At 39.0% G+C, this 13,469-nt stretch overlaps 8 protein-coding genes across 8 annotated transcripts; 5 read left to right on the forward strand and 3 right to left on the reverse strand.

Moving 5' to 3' along the window:
* Positions 1–217: 217 nt before the first annotated feature.
* On the reverse strand, positions 218–6,074 carry Tsp_05054 (hypothetical protein). Its single transcript, XM_003369599.1, has 10 exons — positions 6,059–6,074; positions 5,226–5,282; positions 4,937–5,027; positions 4,097–4,172; positions 3,757–3,820; positions 2,170–2,183; positions 1,603–1,610; positions 1,508–1,549; positions 449–482; positions 218–385 (listed from the first exon to the last, which is right to left on the reverse strand). Exons 1-10 carry the CDS (start codon positions 6,072–6,074, stop codon positions 218–220), a joined length of 570 nt encoding a protein of 189 aa, XP_003369647.1.
* Positions 6,075–7,075: 1,001 nt separating this feature from the next.
* On the forward strand, positions 7,076–7,809 carry Tsp_05055 (hypothetical protein). The gene is made up of 4 exons (XM_003369600.1): positions 7,076–7,152; positions 7,176–7,287; positions 7,381–7,480; positions 7,562–7,809. Exons 1-4 carry the CDS (start codon positions 7,076–7,078, stop codon positions 7,807–7,809), a joined length of 537 nt encoding a protein of 178 aa, XP_003369648.1.
* Positions 7,810–7,898: 89 nt separating this feature from the next.
* On the forward strand, positions 7,899–8,381 carry Tsp_05056 (conserved hypothetical protein). Its single transcript, XM_003369601.1, has one exon. The coding sequence runs from the start codon at positions 7,899–7,901 to the stop codon at positions 8,379–8,381; it is 483 nt and encodes a 160-aa protein (XP_003369649.1).
* A 32-nt stretch (positions 8,382–8,413) lies between these two features.
* Tsp_05057 (putative ABC transporter permease protein) lies at positions 8,414–8,802 on the forward strand. Its single transcript, XM_003369602.1, has 3 exons — positions 8,414–8,485; positions 8,511–8,614; positions 8,679–8,802. The coding sequence occupies exons 1-3, from the start codon at positions 8,414–8,416 to the stop codon at positions 8,800–8,802; spliced, it is 300 nt and encodes a 99-aa protein (XP_003369650.1).
* A 427-nt stretch (positions 8,803–9,229) lies between these two features.
* Positions 9,230–9,586, reverse strand: Tsp_05058 (conserved hypothetical protein). Its single transcript, XM_003369603.1, has 2 exons — positions 9,502–9,586; positions 9,230–9,465 (listed from the first exon to the last, which is right to left on the reverse strand). Exons 1-2 carry the CDS (start codon positions 9,584–9,586, stop codon positions 9,230–9,232), a joined length of 321 nt encoding a protein of 106 aa, XP_003369651.1.
* Positions 9,587–10,379: 793 nt separating this feature from the next.
* On the reverse strand, positions 10,380–10,851 carry Tsp_05059 (conserved hypothetical protein). Its single transcript, XM_003369604.1, has 3 exons — positions 10,756–10,851; positions 10,586–10,668; positions 10,380–10,563 (listed from the first exon to the last, which is right to left on the reverse strand). The coding sequence occupies exons 1-3, from the start codon at positions 10,849–10,851 to the stop codon at positions 10,380–10,382; spliced, it is 363 nt and encodes a 120-aa protein (XP_003369652.1).
* Positions 10,852–11,539: 688 nt separating this feature from the next.
* Tsp_05060 (conserved hypothetical protein) lies at positions 11,540–11,973 on the forward strand. Its single transcript, XM_003369605.1, has 2 exons — positions 11,540–11,634; positions 11,769–11,973. The coding sequence occupies exons 1-2, from the start codon at positions 11,540–11,542 to the stop codon at positions 11,971–11,973; spliced, it is 300 nt and encodes a 99-aa protein (XP_003369653.1).
* Positions 11,974–12,247: 274 nt separating this feature from the next.
* Positions 12,248–13,123, forward strand: Tsp_05061 (Pao retrotransposon peptidase family protein). Its single transcript, XM_003369606.1, has 2 exons — positions 12,248–12,472; positions 12,611–13,123. Exons 1-2 carry the CDS (start codon positions 12,248–12,250, stop codon positions 13,121–13,123), a joined length of 738 nt encoding a protein of 245 aa, XP_003369654.1.
* The last annotated feature ends 346 nt before the right edge of the window (positions 13,124–13,469 follow it).

Genomic DNA, 13,469 nt, shown 5'->3' on the forward strand with positions numbered 1-13,469 from the left:
TAAGCATTAAACAAGTCATTAATTTTAGCGAATAATTATATTTTAATCAGACCTTTGTTTAGGATATTGTCAATTGTAAATAAATAAATAAATAATAGATGAAATAAGTAAATAGTGGTTGTTCGACAAATTTCAATTCATAGTTTTATTGCCTATATAAGCAGGCAAACAGCATAGATCACACAGCAAGCTTATATTTTTCTAAAATGGCCATCTCTTATTGCAATACATTTTCCATGTTTTCTCGACACCTGTTTGGGAATAATGATACCGCATTGCTAAATTGCACAGGACGGACGAAATGTCGTTTTTCAAGCCTGGATTCATGATTTACCAAATTTTCAGGTTTTAGGTTGGTCAGTAGCATTGGGACTAAGCGTTTTTGCTAAATAGAAAATTATTTACTAATCAATAGAATATTAAAGCAACAATTTGAAATTGCTTTTACCTGAAAAAGTTTTATAATTGGATTTTCGTCTTCTCTAAAAGAATTAAAGTACATTATGAAAAGTGTAAAGCGCATATTGCATCGAATAATACATTATCTGCCTAATGCCATATAGATAAAATAATATTAATAATAACAATAACAATAACAATAATAGCTTAGTGTAAAATGTTTTACTGCTTTTTAAACATAGACAACTAAAGCAAGCAGTCGCAATTCTGAAAATCAGTTATCATAATAGAATGTCATAAAAATGATTTGAATACTTACTCGACTATTTCTCTGTTTGCTTTCAGACTTAAAACGGATTTCTTTAAAATGATGCCTCTGCATTTTGGTGCAAATGGATAGTTCCTGCAATTTTCAGTAGCTCTATGAATGTAACAGCTTTAGCAACTTTGAAAATAAAAATTTTTTAAGCAAACAAAGTTATCCATTTAAATTATTTTTCATTTTATGCTGTACTTTTCCACTCATTTTTCTCAGTAAAATTGCATATTTGTATTAAAATTATTTTTCTTAAAGAGATACCTAATCGTATAAATGTATAAATGTAATATATATAATTATACCGTGTATTGGGAATAAATATCTTAAACAAGTAAAAAATTGTAAGAAAAACCATAAATCGTCAGAAAAATTGATTGTAAGACAGCTGAATTATATTATTTAAGAAAACTACATTAAGTATTTATATTAAAGAATATAGAATTTATATAAATCACATCTATATTTATAATAAAAGATATGATTTTTAAAAAGTTTATAAAAAAAGTAGAATTTGAGAGTTCAGCTATATTATAATCAATATATTTCAAATGCTGACAAATCAGCTATATTACAATTTTTAACAATAAAAACATTTATATATCCTTAACTTTTATTAATTTTATTCTTAATAACCAAAAAAGCAAATTTTTAATGGTGAAATTTAATTGCAAATCTTCAGAATAAATTTGAATGACTTTATGCAGCGGAAATGGAACAACTTCAGATGTAATTTAGAATGATTTTTATTAAAAAGATTTAATTAAGTTTAAAATTCAGTTGAAAGTCAACAGCGTTAAGTAATAAATCAGCAGAATAAATCGTCTGCGCTTACTGTAAAAACTAAAAAAAATTAAAAAAAATTAAATAAATTCAGTTTTATTCACGTAGGAAACTAAAATTCAGTAAAATATAAAAATGAATTTTTAGTAAGGAAAATATATGTATTTAAAAATAGATGGTTATTGGAAACGGAGATCATAAATATCATTTCTAGAAAAATCGTGAATGGATTAAAAACATCAAAATTAAAAAATTCTTAGAATGCAATAAACAAAATAAATGCCAACTGGCAATATTAGAAAATGTTGTTGTTTAATTTAAGGCATCGATAATTTTATTTCAGAAATATTATTTTGAATGTGAAGAACAAAGAATAATATAAGTATGAATTACTTTTTATAAAATTAAAAAAATGCATATATGCATACATAAAGCAGTATGAATTTGAAGATGTTGAATAATTCAAAGTTGATAATTAATCAACTAACACAAGCAAAAGAAAATTTCTTTCTTTTCTCTGAATCGCTAATGTTTCAACAAAAATGTAAGTACTTATGATCCAAGAAACAACTCTGTGAAATTTAAATAAATAAAAAGACAAAAAAAAACATATTTAACATGAGATTTTTGTTCACTGAATTCATCACTCATTGAACAGTTATCTCTTTAACATAAAGCTGCTTTTCTATAATAATTTATTTAATTAAATTAATTTTACATTAATTACATTAATGATTATGGTTTGTTTTTATATGCATACGTTTCGATAAATTTACATTTGTTTAATATTGCACTTATTAATGTGCCAATGCCTGATGAACCACATTAAAACCTGATAAAATTATCGTATTTAAAAAATATTTATAATTTATTTCTATTACTATATCTTTATTTAATATTATACATCAATGTAAAATTCATTATTTTGCTTAATATGAATAACTTTATTTTTTTAAACCTATTTCGAAACACAGTTTTCACTTTACATATCACTTTATCATTTTAAATTACAATATGAATTAATTGTATGTACTTAATTATTCAATATATTATAGCACTTTAAACTGGTAACTTTAAATACTTTATGCCTAATTAAATTATATTAATATATTCCATGAATAGTCGATACAATGTAACGAATATTTTTTGCATAATATTTACATATTAATGGTTGGAATGAATTTTCAATTATTTCTCAAGTTATTAAAAATTTTTTGAGGAAATTTTAAAAAAACCAATAAGATTTTTAATAATTTCAATAATATATATATATTTTTTTAAAAAAATATTTTTTTCTTCAAAATGTAATAAAATTGCAAACAGGCAGGTCCATGCTAAACAACAAGATCAGACTATGTTAAATGGAATTAATTTAATCGCGTCATAATTACAAAATTTTATTATATTGCACTGTTATTCTTCAATTTCACATTTCTGCGCACAATTATGCATCTTTTTGAATAGTGTTATATTCAAATTGAAAAAAGATTGTAATATTACATAGTTAATATTTTAAATTAAAATCTAGATAGTAGTATGTATTTTAACAAAATAGCATTTTTTGCAATGAAATTTAATAAAATTACAAAATAGAAAGTTAATATAAATAGCTTAATTCTGTTTCAAAGCAATGCATATGTTTTTATTGAAGTTCATGTAACTTTACTGAAACTTATTTATAAATTATATTGCAGAATAATTTTGCATTTCCTGATCTAACATAACCATAGTTTAAAATTTAATTTCACTATAAAATGAATTTATATTTTACGTCATAAAAATTTAAAAAATTAAATTTATGAATTTAAAATTATGAGAATTTTTTAAAATGCACAGATAATGAAATGTTTCTTTGCATATATTGCGGATACTTTATTTGGACAGTGAAGAGAAAGGCACCGTAGCAGCCGTCAACAGCTAACTGATCTAATTTCTCATCTTAAATCAGAATGCAAAATCAAAAATAAGCAAAATTAATGATTAAAATTTTTTATCTGCAATGTACATGAAAGCGTTAAACTGCACAATAACTCCAGAAAATGAAGAAATTTTAACAGATGTTATAATAAAAAACCAAAATTGGCTAAATGATAACTAAAATTTGACTTTGAATAATAATAAGTAAATGAACAAAACATTTTTAAAGAAAGGAAAATATTTTTATTGCGTAAGTTAACAGCACATAAAATGATAAAGTTAGAAAAAAATATTTTAAAATTTTCAAATTATGAAATATGATATGTTAAAAGAATACTTACCTGCAGTTAATGTTGCAACTAGATAGTTGGATAGAAACAACAATGATGGTAATGAAAGGTAAAACTGAAGTGCACATATTTTTCAGTTTTTATTTTTGAAAAAATGAACTACTACTGAGATGTGACTTCCGTGCAGCACAACTAATGGGAAAAGAACAAAAGATGCAGAAAAGACTAAAATGAAATTAGCTTCTGGCAAAAAATTGTGGCGCTGCCTTCTACTGTGCGATTCAATTAATCAACATTTTCAATATTGGCGTATCAGTTGCATTTAAAACGCTATTTTCTATTATCTTTTTAAACATCCAATGCTCACACAATATCGACATTGTCAAAAGACGTGGGTGATAATTTTATCCTTAATACGCAAATGTTCGAAATTCATCAATGAGTAGAAAGCATGAGCTTGCAGTTTGCTGAAAAACTTACCACTAAATCTAATGCAAAAGTACTTTTCAGTTATTCGATAATTGCAAGAGTTTTTTCATTTTTATTTTTTTAAATCTCAAAATGAATTATTTAATGCACACAGTAAATAGATTAACATACAATTCTAAGACACATTTATTCATACCATTATCAAATAATTAACAGCTATATATATCCATTTTCTGAAAGCTGAAAGTGGAAGTCACAATCCAAATATTTTCCAAATTCTAAATGTGTGAAGTGTTACTTGGTTTTAGATTTAACTTGAAGTTTTAAATTAAGTTGGATTTCGTCATGACTATATTAATTTTCTATTCATACAGATGAGAGATTCAGATGTTGTTGTTATTGAGTTAAAAATGCAACGTGGCATATTCCCTGGGGTAGCTAAATTGCTGAAAAGCTTCCATTGGCTTTGCAGAGAGAAGATTTATTATTGCATTTATTGTAATGATGCGCAAAATCACTTTTAAATGTAACTTAAATTAAACAGTTTTTATTTTGAGATTTCATAATAAAATAAGAACAAATGCTTGCACTTTAGTTTTTATTGAAAAATAAATTAAATTAAATTACATTGATAAAAATTATGAAAAATATTCAAAATTATATTTTAAAAGTAATCATGATGAGAGCAAAATTTAAAAATTCTATTAGTTATACACTTCCATTTAGAAAAATAATCAAGTTTTTTTAAACAGTTTAAAATTTTACATATTAAATAATGTAGATTTTGGGCTTTTAAACTAACTTAAAATGGACTGCATTACATGATAAACCTAATTTTGGACACTTGTAGCATGCTGTTGGCATCAGTTTGTTGCCCTTGTAAACTTTATAGCCTAATGAGTATAATTATGAAACACTTTATGCATTGCTAAATTTATTCAAAATAAACTCACCACAGGATTTTTGATGCGAGAACATTTTTAGTATTTTATAGGGTTGTTATGTTTTAAAACTTAAAGATGTTGATTTTTATAAATGATCAAAATTTTAAACTTATACTAGCGAACGTTCAAAGTAAAAGTAAATCAAACCGCAAATATGCATGCCTATTCGTAAAACAACTATATTTCCTTCATTACTCACAATACCTGGAATTTTATTCAAAGCTTTTCATATTGTTTTTTGCATTTAACCGCCGAAATTAATTTTTTTATTTTGTTTATATTTATCAGTTTTAACATGCTTAAGTAAGTTCAATAACAATTTTGTTTTTCTTACATAAAATATTGAATGAAAGTGACTTCTATGTATGGAACACAGTTGTTACATATATGCGCATATATACAATATGAAACATATTAACTTCTTTATTAAGGTATGTATTAAGTAGATAATCCATTAATAACTGGGTGATTAAGCCGATAGTTGTTACTGCATGAAATAAAATCAAAAATTCATTATATTTGAAGTAATTAATTCTTTTATTTCTTCTTTTTATTAATTTAAACTAAAGTTAATAAAAAATATTATTACTAATGGTTTCTATTAAAGCAGATGCAAAAAATGTACAATTGAATAACCTGAAAAACTGTTAGTTGAAAATCATACAATTAATTATCAGTAACATTAAAATGTACAGTGCAAAAAATTATTCTATTATTATTATATATTTATTTTCAAATCATTTGTTCTGAAATATCATGTTGTGAATAATTATGAGAGTTAATTAAATTTTTAAAAATTATTTTATATACATATTGTTTACTTGTTTTGCAAAAATGAAGTTTTTAACTTTATTAATAATCTGTAATCATAAATTCGTTTTTCAATCAACATGATATTAAATTATATTTTACTGCAAAATTTAAGATTATACAAAAAAGAAGAACATTATTTTAAAGTAATATTAAACATGTCAATAAACTTTGCATGCTATGCATAAAAAGTTAATGAAGCAATGTTTTTGCAAAAATGGGTTTCATTGAAAATAATTTTATAACAAGAAACTGCTGATTTTATTACTTACTCTATTGTTTTAATTTTACGCCTGACTCTCTTTTTTCATTAAAATAAATTGCATTAAAATTTACCTAAAAATGTCAGATCATAAACTTACAATCAGCAAATTTCAGCTTTCAAATCCATAAAGAAAAGCTAAAGCATGCAAAATTTTGCTTATTTTGCTTATTTTGCTTATTTCAGTTTAATTCAAAAATTTGATTTTTTAAATGAAAATAGGCAAATAAAAAATAAAATTGAAATGATGGAAAAAATAATAGTAGCGAGGCGTGCACATCTTTCATCCACACATTAATAGCCAATTATTATTTAAAATTTTGAATAAAAAGTTCAAAAAATGGTATGGCTAATTATACTTATTATTCATTGTACAAATTATCTGCTACATTAAATGCTTCAACATGAATTATTGTGTGCGTATTCATTGAAGCTAACAAATGCTATCAGATAAATAATAAAAATGTAATCTCAGTGCGCTGCTTTCATAAACAAAGCACAGTTCTTGATTTCACAATTCAAGAGAGTTAGGCAAGCAATGAATGCTAAGTGGAATATTGCAAAATATATATGCTGCGTTCCATCAAGCATTTTATTTACATCCAGTTAAACGCTGCATCGCATGCTATGATTATTAATAAATAGAATTTTAACAAATTTGACTAAATCGTTTATTACATTATAATTGCAACAAGCCGCTCTCTCGGACGGGCTCGTTCGTCACCCCATCAGGGCTATTATCACAATCATCGCTAGGCGACGACGGGCCGGTGTCGACCGGCGGGTTCCTCCGCGCGATCATATCCTCCGTTTGGCTTCCGCCGGCTCAGCTGTCCTTTCTTCCGCGTTCACGCTCTCTGGAAACATTGTCGCATTTACAAGACAGGTAAAGTGCACAATGTTTATTAACAAATCCGAACAAGGAATGTCACCGATGTGCCATAGAAAAATTCCAGAACCAACAACCACACACGCTCGCTCACTACCAACCACCGTGCTACCGTAATCCTTTTTCGATCTTCAAGTATCCCTCTGTTTACGGTAGCTTTGCTGCTCTTCTTCCAATTCGTTCGCTACACCACATCCCCCTTCCTTCTGCACACTCCCGCTAGTTCAACTTTTTCTGGACCAGATATGGTCAGTCCCAGTGAGCTCCTAGCTTCGTTTTGACAGGCACTTGCAGCCAAACATGATCGCCCGGTTTGTACACATGTCCGTGCGCCTTTTTAGCCTTCCAAAACATTTGTCGACGCTGTTCCAGGCCTGCTTTGGCTCGGACTGTGTCGAACAGCTGCTCTAGTTCGTGGCGCAAGCGTTGGACATATACCCGGTAGTTTCCTCCAGCGCGCCGTGTAGCAACCCGCATATCATATCCGCTGATAGCCTCAGCTCCCTCCCAAATAATATTCAGCCAGATGTGGCACCAGTGGTGTGGTGGACGCTAGACCGGTACGCCAGAAGCACCCGGTCAAGATGGACATACCAGTCCTCCGGCTGGTTGATGGACACCTTCACCAGCATATCAATAAGTGTCTGGTTTATCCTCTCTACCATACCGTCACACTGTGGGTGGTAGGCCGTAATCCTGGTCTTGGCAACGCTGAACAGCCGGCATACCTCTCTTATCACCTCTGCCTCGAAGTTACGGCCCTAGTCTGAGTGCAGTGTCTCTGGTGCTCTGAAACGGCAGAAAATGCCGTTCACTAGGGCTGTGGCCACCGTGACCTCCTCAGAATCAGGCAGTGGGAATGCTTCTGGCCATTGAAAAAGTAATCGTACACCACCAAGATGTAGCGATTGCCGCGCCGAGTTTCCTCCAGTGGGCCCCGCAAGTCCAACCCCACTCGCTGGAAGCGCCGGCTAACCGGGTGGATCTGCATCAGGGCCTGTCGCCTTTTCGTCAGAGTCGCCCGGGCATGTCTGCGTTGGATTCGTGGCCCCGCACTGCCTGTAGACTCTTCAGGATAGGGCATCGGCGTTCCGGTGTTGTGGTCCAGGCCGGTGGACAACTTCGAATTCATACTCTGCCAGCCGCTCCAGCCAGCGGACTACCGGCCCTGGGTTCCCGGAAGTTCCTGAGCCACCTCAACGCGCTGTGGTCTGCGTGGGCTGTAAACTTTCTACTGTATAGGTACGATCAAAAGTGGCGCGTAGCCCAAACGATGGCAAGCACCTCCCGCCGCATGGCACAGTACTTCTGCTCTGGTTGCGACAATGATCGACTGACATAAGCTATCACCGCCAGGAGACCTTGATCGTGCGGATGCGAGAAGACAGCACTGAGGGCGTATTCACTCGCGTCAACGTCCAGCAAGAACAGCCGGTCGAAGTAGGGGTAGGTCATAACAGACGAGGTGCAGAGGGCAGTCTTGAGCTTGGTCAGGGCATCCTCTTGTTCTGATGCCCAACTCCACCAATGGCCTTTCCTGACCAGTATATGGAGAGGACCCGCGATGCCGGCAAAGTTTTTGACGAACCGACGCTAATATGAAGCAACGCAAAAAAATTGCTGGATTTCTTTCACGCAGAGGGGTCTGGGCAACCCTTCTACCGCCGATGTTTTCTCTGAGTTTGTTCCTATTCCGTGCTGTGCTACGACATGACCCAGATACTATACACTTCGACGCATCAGCTGGCACTTCTATGGCTTGATCTTCAGCCCCACGGACTGCAGGCGGTGGAGCACCTTGATCAGTCGTTCCAGATGTTCCTCCTCTGTCCGCACGTAGACGATAATGTCGTCTAGGTACACCAAGCAGGCCTTGCATGTCAACCCCCTCAAAGCGTTTTCCATCATCCGTTGGATATTGGCATGACACAGGCCGAATGACATGACCTTGAATTGAAAGAGACTCATCGACGAGGAGAAGGCTATTTTCTCCCGGTCTCTTTCCGCGACTTCGACCTACCAGTAGCCGGACGCCAAGTCGAGCGTGCTGAACCATTTGGCAAATGCCAGCACATCAAGCGTATCGTCTATGTGCGGGAGGGGTTGGGCGTCGACGCATGTAAAAGCATTCAGTTCGTGGTAGTCGACGCAGTGGGCTTGGGGAAGGCGGCGGGCTGGCAGTCACAATGGCTAAGTCCCTCCGGTCTCGATGCGGTGGAGTTCGTCAACGCCAGCACCTGAGTCAGGATTTGCGTCCCGTGAATTGGCGACAACCGCTGCGCTGATGCCGGGCTGCCCAGCTGGTGCTGACGCATGCTCGATCCTCACGTATCCTTTTATCGTACCCTTTTCCCTCTTCAAGGGCTCCCTGCCGGATGCGCTATGCCAGAGAGACTCAGGTATCACGGAGACCACCGCCCTGGTTTCTAACAATAAAGAGACCCTCGTCCCGTTCAGCTTACCGTTTACACATGGCGTGTTGCCTGCTTGCAGTCCGGCCATGACCAAAACCCTGCGGTTTTCAAGTCCGCCGCTTTGCGTGCCCATTGGCTTTCAGTGGTTTTGGCGCCTTTTGTTGGGGCAGTCGCGTCAGAGGTGGCTCAAGCCACCGTAATTAAAACAGCCGTCTCTTCTTTCGACGGGTCGTACAGCCGCCAGCTCCTGCCTTTCCAGCTTCAGGGAAAGCTTGCTCACCTCGCACCTCGCACGCACACGCGTCGATAGACTGGGACGCTTCGGTTTCCTCCGGTTTTGGATTACCGGTGTATGACTGCCGCCTCTGGTGGAAATCTTCTTCAGACCGCATGACCTAACTGACCAGCCTATGAGCTTCGGTAAGTGTTGTCGGTTTCTGCAGCCTGATCGCCATATACGCCTCTTTTGAAGTTATCCTCTGGCAAAACGCGCCGCAAGGTCGCGTTCTGACAAGCCGGCTCTGTGTCCAACCTCTTCTACCTCTTGGGCGTATTGCTCGATAGTTTGTCCTTCACGTTGATGCAGGGTGTGGAACCGCTCGATCAGCCACCGTGTTGACTCCTCCGGGCCGTATGTGCCCAGCAATCGCTTCTTCAACTCCTCAAAGGAGTTCTCCCATGCTTGTCCGCTGGGTAGAGCTCACGGCGGACTGAGTCGTTCAGCAGGAGAAAAGTCGGGGGCAGGCTATAGGAGGCCGATAGTGTTATTTCCCGGACAGGCCCTGAATGTAACGAGTCGGTCTCTCAGGCGGGCTCATTCGTTACCCCATCAGGATTATTAGCACAGTCATCGCTAGGCGACGACGGGCCGTCGTCAACCGTCGGGTTTTCTGCGCAGACTTATTCTCCGCTTGACTTCTGCTAGCTCAGTTCTCCCTTCTTCCATGTCTGCGCTTTACCGGTAACATTATCGCAATCACAAGACAAGAAAGGAACGCAGTATTTCTTAGCGTCTGTGAACAAGGACCGTCACTGACTTGGCACAGCAGGATTCCAACGACAACAGCAACATACGCACCAACCAACGCACTACCGTAATCCTCTTTTGATCTTCAAGTACATATCCGCTTACGGTAGCTCCATTTTTTTTACTTCGTTGTCTGTACAAATACAGTTGTAAGCTGAATCCGTGTCCATTACACCCATTTCCGGCGTCTACAAATATTTGACATGAAAGCTGTTCCAAAAAGAGCTTTTACCATTATATGATATATATGTTGGCAACTGGAGGTACATCAACACCTGACCATATGAATGACGTGGGAGTACGATAGATGGCGTACTGTAGAGAGTGGCGAGGAAGCGTCGGGAAGCTGCGTGTTTGTCAGTGATATCCATTCTGTGCTGTGTGATTGTCCTTTGTGTTCGTGTGGTGTTTGATCAGTGTACATCTGTGTTCATTGATAACTGTTCACCTTCGTTGAATAAAGCTCGTTTCTACTGTTTTGTCTTACGTTGTTAGATGTTCAGGAACGAACGTCAGTCGTGTTGGGATTAGGCAATCATTGTTGATTTGACCTGCAGCCAAAATAAAATTCTATAGTCCAGTAACTCGCTGGCGACACGGTTCTGTCGCCAACACATTTGGCCCTCTGAGCAGGTGAAACTCGAAGCAAGCGACCTACGGATCGTTAATACCATGGCGTCCGCGGCGCAGTCAGCCCTAAGAAACTCACCGCTTTCAAGAATCAGTTGAAGCGGCTATCGGCAGAACTCGGAGAGTTGTGCATAAGGTCGGCCGACGTCTTCGAGGTGGAGGAAACTGACGACATGTGCTGGCGGAACCTTCTGATGAGCCTCTGGCAAGGACCAAATCTGAGATGGGACAGCTGCAGGGAACGCCGCTAGTGGTCGATGTCTTGATCAGCATCGACTACTATTATGAATTCGTGACTGGTCGCATTAGAAGAGCGACCGGCGGGTCTGTGGCCGTGGGGACCCACCTTGGATGGATCATCTTCAGAAGGACTGAACTAAGACGGTCCTCTGAAGGACGACATCACCCTGCGGAAATTTTGGGAGGTTCATGTCGTTCGGAATAGTGCCGGTCGAAGACACTGCTGCAGATGGAGCCACGGCATTGAAGAATTCTAAGGAAGCGGTCTGCCTCGACGTGGGGAGGTATCAGGTTCATCTCCCCAGGATCCCTGGACGGCCGGACCTTTCCAACAACTACCCGCAGGCCAAACGTTGACTGCTGGCTTTCAAGCGGCGGGTGAATGCGCGCGAGGAAGATGGCGCGCACTACTTCTCAGACATGAAGCGGTACCTCGACGAGGAATGGGCGGAACCAGTGACGGCAGTCAGTCCGCCGAGGCGAACGTGGTATCTTCCGCATCATGCGGTCTACTAGGGATCAGGCGACGAGCGGAAGTGTCGGGTCATGTTCGATGGAGCCGCACCGTACGACGGGACCACGTTGAACAGCCAACTGGAGGCGGGACGAAACCTCCAGATTGATCTGCTGCGGGCCATCCTCTGCTTCCGCCGCCTTTGTGTCAGATTGCAGGCAGACATCAGAACGACGCACCTGCAGATCTGAGTGCGGGAGGAAGATCTGGATGCCTACAGATTTCTCTGGTGGGATGACGAGCGGAGGATCCGCAAGTACCGCCTCACCTGAGTCTGTTTTGGGCTGAAGTGCTCCATCTTCCTGGCGCTGGGCACCGTGAGGTCGCATGCTCGACGGTACCAAGCGTCAGCACCCTGAGCGGCTGAAGAGGTGCTACACAACATGTATATGGATGACTTGGACACCTCTTGTAACTCACTTGGGGAAGTCTGGATTTTGGTGGATCAGCCGCATTTGTTACTGGCTTCTGGAGGGTTCCATCTCCATAAATGGGCTAGCAATGAACCCGTCGCCCTCAGAGCCATCCCTGTCGAAAAGACTGCGAAGGGAACGGGAGGACGTCCCTGGAAGACATTGGGGATTAATTGGGAGCGCGATGATGACCACGTGACATTAGTGGCGCCGGAGAAGACACGCCCAGAGGGCGGGGACAAGAAACGGCAGATGCTGAGTGCTGCGTCCTGCATTTTCGACCCGATAGGGTGTCTGGCTCCTTTTCTCGTGTGAACGAAGATCCTCTTCCAGTCATTATGGCAAAGAGGAGTGGCTTGGGATGAGTCTCTTCCAGAGGAAGTAGAACGGCACTGGGTCATTTGGAAGCGGGAGCTTGTTGACCTCCCATTCGTCAGGTTTCCCCGCGCCTTAGTGCCTGTGCCTCTGGAACAAGCAAAGCGGACTGAGCTTCATGCCTTCTGTGACGCTTCAGAGCGGGCCTACGGTGCGGTAGTCTACCTGCGGGTGGAAACCGCGTCCGGATCCGAGCGGGTGAGCTTGGTGGCAGCGAAGACCCGCATCACCCCCGTGAAACGACTGAGTCTCCTGAGGTTGGAGCTCAAGGGGGCCCTGACTGCCCTGCGGTTGATCCGTTTCGCCCAAGAAGCGCTGCAGCTAGACATATGCTCCATCTCATGCTGGGGTGACAGCAAAATCACACTGGCGTGGGTGCGGTCGGCGACAAGTCGCTGGAAGCCGTTGTGTGGAAGAGATCCAGCATTTGGTGGAACCTGCGTGCTGGAGGCACTGCCCTGGGAGAAGTAACCCTGCCGACTTGCTGAGTTGTGGGGCATCCTTGTAGGAGCTAGCCGTGAATAGTTTTTGCTGGCAGGGGCCAAAATGGCTAGACGGGCCGACAGAGGCATGGTCCCGGAGACGAAGTTCATTCGAACGCAGCTCCCCGTTACCACCCAACGAAGATAGAACCCCCCACGATGCGCTGCTAGTTTTGGTGGTGGCCCACACCATTGCTGACTTTTTCCACCCCGAAAGGTACAGCGACATCGTAAGGCTGTTTTGGATCAGCGCCCTTTGCCTGCGCTTTGTGAGGAACTGCCGCTCCGCCGCTGGAGATCGACGTTGACCAGGTCCTGAGAGATTTGGCTGGACA

Source organism: Trichinella spiralis (assembly GCF_000181795.1).
Source record: "Trichinella spiralis strain ISS 195 chromosome Unknown Scfld1557, whole genome shotgun sequence".
Lineage (NCBI taxonomy): Eukaryota > Metazoa > Nematoda > Enoplea > Trichinellida > Trichinellidae > Trichinella > Trichinella spiralis.

Bases quoted from the DNA above. Each gene is read 5' to 3' on its own strand.
- Tsp_05058 (XM_003369603.1), bottom strand. From the start codon at position 9,586: ATGGGCACGCAAAGCGGCGGACTTGAAAACCGCAGGGTTTTGGTCATG. The intron at 9,466-9,501 runs GTAAGCTGAACG...CTTTATTGTTAG, and splicing joins CAACACGCCATGTGTAAACG to AAACCAGGGCGGTGGTCTCC.
- Tsp_05056 (XM_003369601.1), top strand. From the start codon at position 7,899: ATGCTTCTGGCCATTGAAAAAGTAATCGTACACCACCAAGATGTAGCG.
- Tsp_05059 (XM_003369604.1), bottom strand. From the start codon at position 10,851: ATGGATATCACTGACAAACACGCAGCTTCCCGACGCTTCCTCGCCACT. The intron at 10,669-10,755 runs GTGTTGATGTAC...AAATATTTGTAG, and splicing joins CACGTCATTCATATGGTCAG to ACGCCGGAAATGGGTGTAAT.
- Tsp_05055 (XM_003369600.1), top strand. From the start codon at position 7,076: ATGTCACCGATGTGCCATAGAAAAATTCCAGAACCAACAACCACACAC. The intron at 7,288-7,380 runs GTCAGTCCCAGT...GCGCCTTTTTAG, and splicing joins CTTTTTCTGGACCAGATATG to CCTTCCAAAACATTTGTCGA. The intron at 7,481-7,561 runs GTAGTTTCCTCC...AATAATATTCAG, and splicing joins AAGCGTTGGACATATACCCG to CCAGATGTGGCACCAGTGGT.
- Tsp_05057 (XM_003369602.1), top strand. From the start codon at position 8,414: ATGCGAGAAGACAGCACTGAGGGCGTATTCACTCGCGTCAACGTCCAG. The intron at 8,486-8,510 runs GTAGGTCATAAC...GACGAGGTGCAG, and splicing joins AACAGCCGGTCGAAGTAGGG to AGGGCAGTCTTGAGCTTGGT. The intron at 8,615-8,678 runs GTTTTTGACGAA...TCTTTCACGCAG, and splicing joins GGACCCGCGATGCCGGCAAA to AGGGGTCTGGGCAACCCTTC.
- Tsp_05061 (XM_003369606.1), top strand. From the start codon at position 12,248: ATGTATATGGATGACTTGGACACCTCTTGTAACTCACTTGGGGAAGTC. The intron at 12,473-12,610 runs GTGACATTAGTG...ATCCTCTTCCAG, and splicing joins GGGAGCGCGATGATGACCAC to TCATTATGGCAAAGAGGAGT.
- Tsp_05054 (XM_003369599.1), bottom strand. The intron at 5,028-5,225 runs GTTTGATTTACT...TATACTCATTAG, and splicing joins AATAGGCATGCATATTTGCG to GCTATAAAGTTTACAAGGGC. The intron at 483-1,507 runs GTTGACTTTCAA...TAATTCTTTTAG, and splicing joins CTGATTTATTACTTAACGCT to AGAAGACGAAAATCCAATTA.
- Tsp_05060 (XM_003369605.1), top strand. From the start codon at position 11,540: ATGTCGTTCGGAATAGTGCCGGTCGAAGACACTGCTGCAGATGGAGCC. The intron at 11,635-11,768 runs GTATCAGGTTCA...ACTACTTCTCAG, and splicing joins GTCTGCCTCGACGTGGGGAG to ACATGAAGCGGTACCTCGAC.